Source organism: Emydura macquarii, unplaced genomic scaffold, assembly GCF_026122565.2.
Source record: "Emydura macquarii macquarii isolate MOO-44397 ecotype Brisbane River unplaced genomic scaffold, CSIRO-AGI_Emac_v2 contig_2205, whole genome shotgun sequence".
In the NCBI taxonomy this organism is placed as follows: Eukaryota; Metazoa; Chordata; order Testudines; family Chelidae; genus Emydura; species Emydura macquarii.
In genome coordinates this window covers 34,400,559-34,414,301 of record NW_027132342.1, presented here as the reverse complement: position 1 = coordinate 34,414,301, position 13,743 = coordinate 34,400,559, and the positions used below count along the sequence as shown (strand labels likewise).

General features: G+C 34.8%; 1 protein-coding gene across 2 annotated transcripts in view; it reads right to left on the bottom strand.

Annotated features, from left to right (window-relative positions):
• Positions 1-13,743, bottom strand: part of PPFIA2 (PTPRF interacting protein alpha 2) — a 534,766-nt gene that overhangs the window by 83,477 nt on the left and 437,546 nt on the right. For both annotated transcript variants that reach the window (XM_067559878.1, XM_067559879.1), the window contains exons 11-14: positions 10,364-10,447; positions 9,835-9,966; positions 8,214-8,276; positions 5,014-5,105 (exon numbers count right to left, since the gene is read on the bottom strand). In XM_067559878.1, coding sequence (XP_067415979.1) covers positions 5,014-5,105; positions 8,214-8,276; positions 9,835-9,966; positions 10,364-10,447 — 371 coding nt within the window. The remainder of the gene's footprint in view (positions 1-5,013; positions 5,106-8,213; positions 8,277-9,834; positions 9,967-10,363; positions 10,448-13,743) is intronic.

The following is a 13,743-nucleotide window of genomic DNA, read 5'->3' as shown; positions in this document are numbered from 1 at the left end:
ATTTTTGCATATCCCACCCTATATACTTTTGTAGTATTACTTTTCTATGTAAGCAATGGTTGTTGCCATGAGAATGTCATGTGATCATGAATGAGAAGGGAGATGCCCATGAATCAATCTGCTTATTTAGATGTGCTCTACATTATGAAAACGTTAGTCAACTGCTCTATGATATAAAGGCTTATGATTAGAATGCTATATATCTGGTACTATGTTAATAGATTAAACAAATACAATCGGTACAGACTAAGAACCTTGGCTTCCACAAACTTTCTATAAAAGTGCATTTAGGGCATGATTGTGGCTTTTAAACCACTGGCTGCATTGCAGAGCTGGGGATAAGGATGGGCTAACCTCCAATATGAGCATGGAAGAATTGTGGCTGACTTAGTCAGAATTCTTCCTAGTTTTCATGTGGGTGTGCATGCTAGAGTTGGACCATACTTCCACTCACTGAAGCAATGTAGCATTCCCTCTCTGCCCCACATCAGTTTTGCTGGTGTGTGAGTGAGTGACTGGTAGGGACTGTGTGGGGAGGACACAAACTATGTTCTCCTTTCTTGACTCTTTCCAGGAGGTTACAAACCCTAATCTAGGGTACTGCCTGTACCTCCCAGATCCAACACAGTTGCTGCCCGTGCAGGGAAATATGAGAGTGAAGGCTCCATGCCCCTCTGAGCATTCTTGAACAATCATGAAGATTTGGCCACATTTTGGCCTCAGTAAAAGGATATGCTTGGCATGATAACATTAGAGAAATGTAATGTTACAAATATTGTAGTGATGATACTGCATCGGTATTAAAGTACAACACATTATTATTATTTGTTTGTTTATGATAGCTCCCAAGATGTTCTAGTAGCCTTCCAGGGAGACAAGAAAGAATGGTCTGTGCTCTGTGGAATTGGCAGTCTAAAGACTGACTGACAGAAAATAGTTTGGGGGTGGGGGGAAAGGCACGTCACCTTTGTGCTTGTTTTAGTGTGTGGCAAATATATTATTGCATCTGCCACCTCTCATTGTACTAATTTGAATGGAGAAAAAAGAATGGTAAAGAAAAATAAGACGTTACTCCTACACAGAAGGATTTCTGAAAAGTAATATATGTTATAAATAACAGTGAAGGCAGAATGTAATCTGACTACTTGCATTTCTTTAGTAATCAAGAGGGTTATTTTATCTAAAACGCACATGAAAAATACGCCTCCATATTTAAATTTGAATTCCTTTCAACAGGGGAAAAAAGCTTACAATCAGTTTATGACCATCTTTCTTCAAAGGTTCACAGCAAGGTTAATAATCAGTTTTCAGAAAACAAAATAGGATTTTTATCTCTAAAAAATTTTTGTTCAGGTCGGTGGAAGAATATTGCCCAAGAAAATAACGGCTTTAATCTTTAGAGATAAAAGCTGTCTAAGTAAAGGTATGACTGATTTCCTAAATGAAGGCAATCATTCAGAAAAATCATTTATGCTAAAATCTGTACATACATCTTCCTCCCGCCCCAGATATGTATTCTATATCAGTAGTTCTCATAATTATTTGACCCTTATTTGTATCTGTAGTAGTTTACTCCCTGCCCTCCTGCCACACAAGTACATATACTGATATATGCAGTAGTGGTACTTTGCTTGAATCCATTTGGGCTTGTTTGTTTTTCACCTAAGTTTTGTTTTGATTTTTTCCTGTTGCATGAATGATCCAACAATCCATTGTAATAAGAGCAAAAGTATGCCCGCCCAGAATACATTCCACACCTCTCCAGAGGCCCCTGCTCCCCTAGTTTGAGAACCTCTTCTCAATAGACAGATTTCAGTAGAGGTTCACTTTCAGTATAGGATCACTTAGTTTGAAGTAAAACAAATTGTTGCCTAGAAGAATGAGGAATTAACCCAATTTTTTTTTAGCAGCGCCCTATTAATAGGAAAGTGAGATCAACTGACATTGTTAAAAGGTAACCACCTGATGGCATATTCAGTGACATATGTGAAATAAACTGGGATCCAATCCTGCAAGGAGCATTAACTACAACTCCCGTGTGTATGGAGAATCAGAGTCTGGGTGATCTCAGTTGGAATTCCTAGTAGATAGCTGCCCTCACCATAAAAAAACGACTTGACATTATTAGCAGTTTCTCCAGAGACATCAGAGACTGAACTGACAGTCTTCTTACATCTAGAGATTGGTCCTTCTCTAACAGGAAAAAGGTACATTGACTATGTGATGTGGGGAAGCTTATTTGCTTAACAAATATTACATGTACTGTGCTAATTCTGTGAATAACAAATCAAGGTTTCGTTGTCCAAAGCTGCCACTTTAACCAACAATAAATATTCTACAGCAAAACAAAAAGGAAGACAGATACTAATACTCTGAAGTATGAGATCAGAGTCATTAACAATGCCAGAGACAGATGCTGGAAAATATGTCTGAGGGTTTAGTTGCTAGGTACAGCATATGTCAGATTCCATGCTGTAGTCATAAATGCTGAGTCTCCTATTTTTTTCCTTCATAAATCATAATAGTGAAGGGTGGGCAAGTAAATTTTGTGCTTGGGCTGGTGAACAATAGTGACAATCTTGAAAAGCTATGTTATAACCCGTGTGGATGTTCTGATAATATAAATCCTTGTTATTTAGAGTACTTCAGAATAGTTTTGATTTTAGTTTTAAATGAACTAACTTAGTGCATTAAGAAATAGTTATCATAAATGCAATGCCGGGAAAATGAAAATAAAATCAATTATGTGATTTACATGCCTTTCCCCAAAAATTAATAGTTTACAATTAAATTTGAATTGAACATACACCTTTGAAATAAAAGTACTAATTATAAACTCTGAGAGTGAATTATTAATTCTTCCAGAGTACAAACTACATATAGTAATTGTTAATGTCCAAAGCTTCATATTCCTAACGTAAATTGAAAAATTCAAGATAATACACTGCATACACTCTGAGGGCTGTTTTGCACACACCCATCAGGGTATTAAGTGTGAATTTTTGTGTAGTCTATTTTCAGAGAGACTCTTCATTTTCTTGAAAATCCTTCTGGTTCAATGGTAAATTGAGCCTGGAAGACACATGCACAATCAGGACCCTCTAAATTATGCCTGAGTGCATGACTTACAGTTGTGTAATGTGAATCTAACCTTTAGGTATATGTGTCTGAAAAATGTGACACCCATTCTGAATTAGGTCAAAGAGTGTACACAGAGCCTATCAGCAGGCTCCAGGTTCCAGTCTCCAGCCTGTAGATATTCATCTATAGTCCAACCTCATTGTGCAACATAAGCCTATGTTGTATCCTCCTTGTAGAAAGACCAGCCTCTCATCATGGAGAGCTGGTCTGAGAATGAGTTCTCCTCCCTCCATTCCTGAGAGGTGGAGGAATTCAAGTACAAGTGGAGGGATTCTTAGAATCAGGAGTTCCAGCAGTAGCAGCTTTGTAAGTGTCGGAAAAGGGATGGGGATGTAAACAATTTTAGAATGGATTGCCAGGGCACAGCTGTAAGGCTCAGACAGCACATAAGGCACAGGTGACGCGCATGTGTCCCCAGAAGCCTGTAAGAGCCAGTGAGACAGTTTGTGACAAAAAAGGCTGCTGTTCCCTCATGGTGGCGAGAGGTCACAGGTAAGCAACTACACCTGGGGCAGTAACCATTGCGCCAGTGCTGAAACTTGTCCAGCAGTTCTCTCGATTTCAGCAGATCCATGATCTTCACTCTAGCAAAATCATCGATGTCACAATGAAGTGCTTCATACAGCTTGACACAGAGAGTATGTTGCAATTAAACACAGAGCATTATACACCATGGCACTGTTCTACACTGGTGGTGTGGCAGTTTCCCCATCTCTGACATGGGGGTTATACTTACCAGTTTCATAGTGATGTTGCTAGGCTTAATTATGATTAAATATCTATAAAGCCCTCTGAGATCCTCATGAAAAAGGCTCTATCCAAAACTTGTGTGTGAGAGACCACATAATTCATGTTTCAAAAGAACAAAATGAAAAACCATAACAACAGTTAACAAGCTTGAGTCCATTATATTAATTTATATGTCTCCTTATAGATCAGATAAACAGCACAAATAAAGAAAATAATAGCTATGAGAAAGTAAGAAAAAGTTAAAATCAAGCATTGAGAAATCTCTCTCATAAAGCATTAAGGTGCATAGAAGCTTATTCAGGCAAGTATAACAGTGCTCAAGGGAAAAAGTACTTGGTTCAGATTACAGTGTTCTCAGTTTAGTTTTGTACCATGTGTTTTCACTGACAAATCATAAATTTTAACATATGAAGATTGCGAGTCATGAAACGAGGGCAGGAAAAACAAAGGTGTGAATTTTATTTTAAAGGACATAGTTGAATAGAAAGGAAAATTATTCTGTAATTCTATGACCATAGCAATAACTCTCCCAAATAAATTACCTTCAGCTATCAGTAGCAGATAAAATACATATTAAAAAAGCTCATGTCTCATTATTAGTTAGTTCCTGATCCTTCAACAAGCTTTGGCAGACAGTTCATTGGGCATGTGAGTAACCCCACTGAACTTTACCTGCACAATAAGAAGGATCAAGGCCCTACTCTAAGCACTAAGTAAAATTTTGTTAACTCTCACTTAAGGAAAAAATAACTATTGGATATAATTGAGGGAGTCTGACTCTAAATGTGTTAATCAATTCTAGTGTTAAACCTGACAACTGGAATTCTATTTGTAGGCTTTCCTGGAAATTATTGAAGTATTTTAGTATAATTTTAGAAGTATAACATAATTTAAAATAGAAGACTTGATTCTGATCTTAGAAATATGGTAATACATACTCATTTATGTAAGGCCCTAGCTATACATTGACAATTAATTAAAAGGAACAATAGTAACCAATGAAGAGCTGACTTTTAAAAAATTGCTTTTTTTTAAAAACACATCCTTGTTATAAAGTCTTGAACAATCTTTTCATGTTGTCTTGAAGTTCAGTTAGTTTGTGGTTTGTTTCTTTTAAGTTACCTTGACAATGTAGGTTCAATTAAAGAGCCAGCCCTTATTTTCAACTGGTCAAGTTCAGATCTCAGTTTGTCAATTTCTTCTGACAATCCTTCCTGAAAAGAAGAGAAATGTTCTTGAGAACGAGATGCACTGAATGTAAAACTGTAAAACAAAATTAGTTACTGACTTCAAAAATAGAAAATAATTTCAGGCATACAGTCTCCTTTTGATGAACCCATGCAAATGCTATTACTGTTAATAATGCATGTGCATTGAGGAAAGGCTGTATAGTACTCCTTACTATTTCTTCACAAGTTGGAAGGGATTTTGTGAAGGGGTCATGCCTGAAAAATCACATTTTTTGGTGCAACTTCTGTCAGAAAAGAGGAAGAAACTAAAAAACAGTAGATCAGAGTTGAAAATGTAAAGTAAACAACATTTACTGTGGGTGATGACATGAAAGAAGCACTAATTGCAAAATTAGGCTGATAAGAAAAAATGATGCGGAATGCCAAAAATCTGTGGAATGGTGGCAGATGATGTTGATATTTCTAGAAATGACTATTACCAACCAAATAAGTCCTGAATAACTTGCAAACCAGGTAAGGGCACGATTCAAAAACACTCAAGTCTGTGCTTAAGTCCATCGATACTCAGCCATCACATATTTAAATGTAAACACATAGTTAAGTCCCACTGACTTACAGCTCTAATTCAGGAAGGTTCCTAAGTACATGACTAGTTTTATGCTTGTGTGTAGTCACCTTCTTTAAAGATAGGCAGATGTTTAAGTGTCTTGCTGAATTGGGGCCTTAAAGCTCTATCTTGTGAGTTGATGAGACCGCCTATTAGGTGCTTAGCAACAACAACTTCCAGTGATGCTGGCAGAAATGAAGGATGCTGATCATCACTTTACACCTCATAAAACTGGAGTATTAAGGACCAATTAATGAACATAGTCACTTAGAACAGTTGCTGGATAAGAGGTAGGTTTCTATAGTTTTGGGAGGATTTTTAAAAACAAAACAATTCAGCTTTCTTCTGTCATAATAAAGAATTTCTAAAAATAATCAAAATAAAGCAAGGAATAGAAAAAATTAATAAAAAAATTGTAAATATGAAAAAAACAAAAACAAAGCAAGGAAATATAATTAACACTGCCATTTTCAATGTTTCAAAATGTTAGGGTCCTGGAAGGGAAAGGAAAGGGACTTGTGCTAAGAGACATCCAATAATTCCTTTTATAGTATTTTTTAAATTAAAAAGAAATACAGAAGTGATTTGGTAATCTATAGATCACTTTCTAATTAATTCTTAATACCTGCATTTAATTAATGCCATGTCTATTAGACTAAATTTTTTTGACTGCTGTAAAAGTATTAGCATTTCCTTTGCCAAAAATAAATAAATAAATCATTCAAGGAATTTTATTTTGTAGTTTAGGGAGTAAGAAATAAAAATGGGTTCATTTGGAAAGGGAACACTTCTATATTAAATGTACTGAGCTTTAGCTATGGGGCTTACCCATTGAACTAAAAATCTCTCTCTTTTTTCTCTCTTCTTCCCCACTCTTCCCACATCCCCTCAGAATAAATACATAAATAAATAAAAACATTTTAAAAACTTCAAGCAGATTTGTAAAAAGTTAATTTCAGAATATGTAACTGATTTTTCATATATATCAGTAAGTATTATGAATATTCAGGGCGGAATCCAAACTGAAAAAGAATTAGCCATATTCACCTCCAATGTGATTTAATAATAAAGTTTAACTGGGGATAACTTTAGCCCGATAACAACTTGCCTACACTGGCAAAAAATGGGACCTGTAAAATTCACAATTAGTTCATCAGCAGCACCAGAAGTTGCAGCACTAAAAGCTTTCATGTGCCACTGAGAGGGCCTCTGATATTTTACTATGTTATTTAACCCAGATTAAATTCTAGTCCTAATTTCTCCAAAATAGGTGCAATTTACATTTGAGGTAATGGGAAGGAGAAGTTTGATTTATTTGAAAATTCAAGTAGTGATTCCTATACAGTTGCCACATTAATAGCCCAAAAATAAGTGAAAACAAATATATATATTTTTTTGGTATTAGTGTATTACATGTAAAGGTAATATTGTTGTTATTTACATTATGGTAGTATTTAGTGGCCCCATTTTACAAGGAGCTGTACACGTACAGAACAGACACGAAGAGCTCACAGTCTGAATAGGCAAGACAAATAGTCGTTGAAAGGAAGGTTTATTATCCCCTTTTACACATGGGGAACTGAGGCACAGAGAGATTAAACACTTGCCCAAGGTCACACACCAAATTTGCAGCAGTCAGGGATTGAATCACAATTTCTGGCGCTCTAGTTTACTGCCTTAACCACAGCACCTCCCTTTCTCTCTACAAAATTACATTAAGGACTAGTAAAATAAGAATAGATTTAAACAGATATTTTCTCTTGCCATTTTCCTGACCTCATGCTGGTTTCGGGTGTCATATGATAATAGTTACTTTCCCCCTAGGAGCAAGTGAAGCTATATTTTTTCCTTTCTACACAATGTATTTTAATTTAATTGGACACACTGCAAAAATGCTTTATGTATAAACCTAAAGGTGGATGTATTTTTGTGTTCTACTGCCTTAAAGGCAAGTATATCTTTAAAATAAAACCGAAAACTTGTGTTTGGAATACACATGGATAATTATTTTGACTGATGCACTAACCCAGTGTTTTGTGGTTAAATTGCCCTGAACTGAAAAAGGCAACTTTCAGCTATGGTTAGTATAATGTCACTGCACCTGTTAGAGTAAATGTATCAAATTCACTAGTTATTCAGTTTAGTTATTCTTAACTAAAGAAGTGTAATCATTTACATGAAAATCTTTGTTAAACCAGCCTTTTAAAGAACTACAATTTGTACAGTGAAATCCTGACCCAACTGAAGTCAATTAACTTCAATGGGACCAGGATTTCAACCATAAACATTATTTTTAGGGGCATTTTTATATAGCATCAATATCTGGTTAAACAACTGGCTGGTTAAAGAACCATCTACTCCAGGATCATCAGGAGTATTATACTACTATTTGATCCATTTCCAGGTGCCAGTCTGAGACGTTAAGTACACCACAGACATATTTTCTCATATTGAAATAATAACATCAAATGATTTTTCTAAAACACCAATGAGATTACAGATAAAATACGAGTGTTATATCATACCTTGTCATGTAAAGATTCTTCCAGATTCTTCCTGAAACTTTCAGATTCCTGAATTAAAACATTCTAGGAGAGAAAGACATTTGAAATGTAAATAAAACAAGAAGAAATATCCAGTACGAGCAACTGCTATCGGATCAAGTTAACTAAATTAAGTGAACTGATCCATCTTGTTCTCCAAAGAATTTTCAATATGAATCTGTTAATACATTTGGAATGTGTACAGGTCAGATTTAACAATTCAGATTTTTTTTTGAGGACAGGAGACACTTTGCTAATGTGTTAATCTGAGATTACATGGTCTTTTCCCTACAGGCTATGTCTGTGACAGGAATGTTCATTGCTTTCTATAATATTCTGCCTCAGGAGCAGCAAAAATATGTGGCTGTACATGTTATCTTGAAGAAGTTTGGTTGGAGGTGTATTTGAATGAAAATTTCAGAAGAGTCAGATCAGATCAGATTTCAGAGGATTTCAGATCATCTTTCTTCGACTTTTTAAGGAGACTTTAGTGAGTTTTCTACCACATAAAGGAACCTGATGTTTAGAGTGAAATTCATTATGTTGTGGAGGGCCAGAGCAACTTTGCACAACATAAACTTCATTGTCAGGTTATGGGGCAGAAGGAATAGGGACCCAGACACTAACATATCAATGATGCAGAGGTGCATCTGATCTGTGGAAAGAATTCCTGAGCCAGTAGCTTTGTGTAGGTGAAATACATTTCAGTCTTTGTATGAAGAAGAGTGGGATTGGGATGACTAAAATGAAAATACCCAAATTCAGAGGTCCAAACATGGATTTGCTCACCAATACTCCCAGGAAACATCTCAAGGATGTGTTTAGGTCCAAGCAATAGATGTGACAAGAGCAAATGGAGAAGGTTTCTGAACGTTTATATCACAAATCCTCAAGCTGAGTCTATAATATCATCACATTAATCATCTTCCAGCCTTCCCTCCTAAAGCGTTGAACACATCTGTTTTTTATTTATCTTTAAGATAACTAAGGGATTAGTGAAATCCACAAAAAAACAACTGACATAATTTATTCTTTCTTTTGTCACTGATTTACTTATACATCTCACTCTTACACTGAATAAAACATTTATCTGAGAATAAATAAGCACATATCTGTTATGTAAACTTTAACTGCACAGAAGAGGCAGGATGCAATTCAGGAATGAGAATAGGTCTGGAACTTGGAAATTCCTGAGTTTTAACCCTTGGTGGTTCTGCCACTGGCTCACATTGTGTCTGTATGCAAGTCACGTAAACTCTCTGTCTTTGGTTCCCCATCAGTAAAATAGAGATAATAATACTTAATATGAACCTTACAATGGCATTTGGAGGATTCTTTCATGAAAGTATGGATCTTGATTTGACAATGTAAAAGCTCTGTAAGTTATATATTATCCACCAAATTATAAAAACTCTACAAGGATATGACTATATGGTATTTTTCTTGATGCTAAAAATTGGATTAGTTCTGTAGAAATTAAGCTCACATTTGCCTGTGCATCATAGAATCAGCATCACATTTATATCCAGATAAAGTAGATAAATTATTTTATACAGTAGCAGCCTCATTAAATTGTGATTTTATACTGCCCTTTGCACTTTACCTTTTCCTCAAGTGCAGCCATTCTCTCTTTTAAGTGTAACTGCAGGCGCTCATTGGATTCTGTCAAAAGTCTGTCTACAGTATCTGATAATCTTTTGTTGTGCTCCTCGTTCATTTTCTCTCTTTGTCTTGCCTTCAGTACAGAACAAAGGAAAACACAATGGTAAGTTTGAAACTTAATTAATGCCCTATTAAAACGTGAAGATTTTGTGATCACTGAACACATTTTCTTTAAAATATCCAGCAACAGACGAAATTATATTTTAAATTAATCTATTGATCAGTGCACACTAACGCCTGATCGAGGTATATTAGAAACTTCTGTATCAGGAGACTGTTTACAGCCAACAAAAACTAGATTTAAATCAGTTGACTAAGGTGATAAAAAATACAGGACTGATTCTGCCCTCAGATTCACAAAAGCAATATTTTGCAATTAATGGAGTTGTAGGCATGTAACCGAGGGCAGAATTTGGCCCTATAGTGTCAAATTATAAGCACAGAAAATAAATTGTCTGCAATAAACATACTCTTTGAAGTTCCTGATTCTTTTCTTCAAGTTGAGCTTCCAAGTGTCTCATACGTTCTTCAATGTTACCATGTCTTTCTTCTGCCTATAAAAAAATAGGAAGACTCGGTCTGAAATTTAAATCGCTTTGCAAGTCTTTATCTCGGTAAAGTTTAAACAAAATATAAAGCAAGCTACTACTAACTGCAAACTTAGTTTTCAAAAAATAAACTTTATTTAAACAGGCAGCTGAACAGCATTGCTTGAAATGTGTCAGCTACAAAGGCCTGTTACATCCAAGCATCAGCAAAACATTGGAGTTATTTATGAGCAATGAAATCAGCCAAATGTAACATGCAGACTGTGCATGGTTTGAACACAAACCTGCCATCGTAAAATTGTAAGCTCCTAAAGCACTGAACTGCACGATGGTTGATTATCAATTAAAAAAATAATTAAAAAAATAAACAAAAACAAATCAGATGGATTCTATTTAGCAATAGAAAGTAAAGTCCAGTAGGACTACCTTCCTACGTATGGAGATCATTTCTTGTAGCTTAGCTTCCATAACATATTGATAATCATCAGATGAGGTAGAAGAGGTTGGATCAGACTAACAAGTCAAGGAAAAGGAGAGGGACAAAATTGAAAAATCAGAACTAAAGACACTGACACTGAACAGAACATAGCACAGAATGCTTAAATAAAAAGTGTGACTGAAAATTTAATACTTTGACTGAATTTTATGTGGAATAAACTACACTAATAGTTGGTGGACGTGATGCAATTGATGTGAATCAACTAAAAATAATGGAATGCTAAAAAAAGCTATCAACCTAGATATGGAAGTTCAAGGTTAGTGATGGCTGGCTGATGAAAGGTTACTACAGAGTGAACTCAAAGCAACTCTGGCTAGTAATTTGTTCTAAAATATGGGTCTCCATGTTTCCTCGTATCAAGGAAGTATACTGTACCATTGCAAAACTGAATGCTATGTTGAATTTGTTGCTATGGAAACAAAAGATATGCATAAGGAGCATAGACAGCACCTTGTTACCAAGGCCTGTGCTTTGTGAGCTCCTGATTGCCAAATGCTCTGAGTAGTTCATTTGCTCAAGAGGTGAGCTCTGGGTCACCAGATGAGCAAACTCTCAACACATGTAACCTTATTGATAAAGTAATACTTTTTAGTGAGACTGTCATCTACAATGACTTATCAAAATAACAGGTATATTTATCAAAGTAATTACGAATGGTACACCATAATTTAAAATCACTTCAATGATATTATCAGAACTAAACAGTCATTGACACAAAATTAAAGTGATGTATAATTTTATAAATATAAACTGCAACTATCAGTACGGACTCATTCCTATTACGAAACAGTATGAATATACACATACACTGATATTTGAAGTTTTATACCTAACCATTGGGTTTTTTTAATGTAATATTATTTAGCTAACGTTATTTTCAACTGTATTTATAAAATTTATTCACTTGTAAAATGTAAAGTGTAAATGTAAATGTTCAGGATAATTTTTTGATGAATTTAGCCTTCTTTTCTGATTGTGGATCATCTGCAATCATCTGATTTCTTTGGATTCATCATTATTTGAAACTACTCTATTTTTATTTATTACATTATGGATCAATCACAATCAGTTTGATGTTGAATATTAAATACTCAATATTATAAATTTATAAGTTAACTATATTTCACCACGTAAGACATATGGTATAGTTTCTTTTCCCTAACTGGATGAATATGATACCGAAAATCAGGAACAAGATTTGAAAGTTCTCAGAGCTCTGAATCAGTGATGGAGAGGTAGAAGAAACACAGGATTAGGGAATTATAGATTATTTTAAACCTTTTACTTTCTGGGTTACAGAGAATTTACTGGAAGTATCATTCCTAGAAAATTAAGCTGCTGTGAGTTTAATGGCTGAGTGCAAAATTTAAATTTAATTTATTCTCAACACTTTCACATAAATAATTGTGGGCACATGCAAGATCCTTATATGTTCAAACACATTACTTCTAGATTTGAAGAGCACCTCACTAAAGACTTCTGATAAGTGGTCCTGTCTTGTCTCTTGGTAAAGAAGTCTGGGCAGCTGCTTCATTCAGATGTGCTGCTCACATCTATATTTTAAATTGTAGGAAGGATTTTCACTTGAAATCATAAGATGGATAATTCTTTAACTGCATGATTTGTCTGTGGCACCCATAAAAAAATAGGGTCTAATACCCAAGTATTTATCTTTACAGGAAAAACTCTATTCATATTTCAGACTAAAATGCACAAATAGTGATGTTCACACAACCTCTTTATAAGTATACGATTATCCAGTCCCTATGACTACCATGCATGTTAAAATCCACACCCCTGATTCAACAAGGTATTTAAGCATATGTGTAAGCAGACCTATTTATTTCAGTGAGATTACTCACATGTTTAAAATTACATACTTGCTTTAAATACTTTGATGACTGGAGCCCAAGTTATCTGATATTATATTTTCTCCTATAAAGGGAATGGGCCTTCATTTACACTAAGGTCCCTTCACACTGCTCTAGTAGTCTAAAGTAATCATAAACATAATTTAATATAAATGAGAATAAAGGCCCATACTATAGTTTCAAAAATATTTATTTTATAATGTTCAAGCATATCGGTTCCATTTTTACTTCCTTTTGCCTCTTTTTGTTCCTAAAAATTTGTTCCTTACTTCCCTAAGAGGAAGCAAATTATATTCTATTTGAGACATTAGAAACTAACTGCAGCTGCTAATCCAGTTAATGCAGAAGCAGAATTAATAAATTCTAGATGGGGATGTGTACTGTGTACATTATTTAGTTGCAGATCTAAAATTCAACTAAGTACGCTTAAAGCTTAAAGCGCTAGAGATATTGCAATAAATGACTCCTGTCCAACTGAGATTTAAATATGCTTTAATAATGAGACTTTTAAGATTTAGAAGTGCATCAGTAAACATACTAGAAGCCAAAGGAATTACGCTAATTTTTTTTTTTGCTGCTTTTTTGTATCGACGTTCCTCAAATATGACATCATAATCAAATGTCAAACTTCTAAAGGTTTCTCAGGGAAGCAAATAAAAATGCTGATCATAATAATGTGGTTGAATTTTGAAGACTACATGCATGTTCCATTGTTGATGATGGTTTAAGTCCCTACATAAACTTTGACTACATTTAAAAAAATGTTTTATGAACAGTATTGAACAGCTCATGAGATTTCAGCACTCTCCAGTGCAACCCTTGACCCAGAAATCTAAATTTTTTTGAATATAAAAGACATACATAATTGTTTTCTGTTATTCTTGTCAGGAGGATTAGTAAAACACACTGTGCAGTATTCAGCAACTAGTATT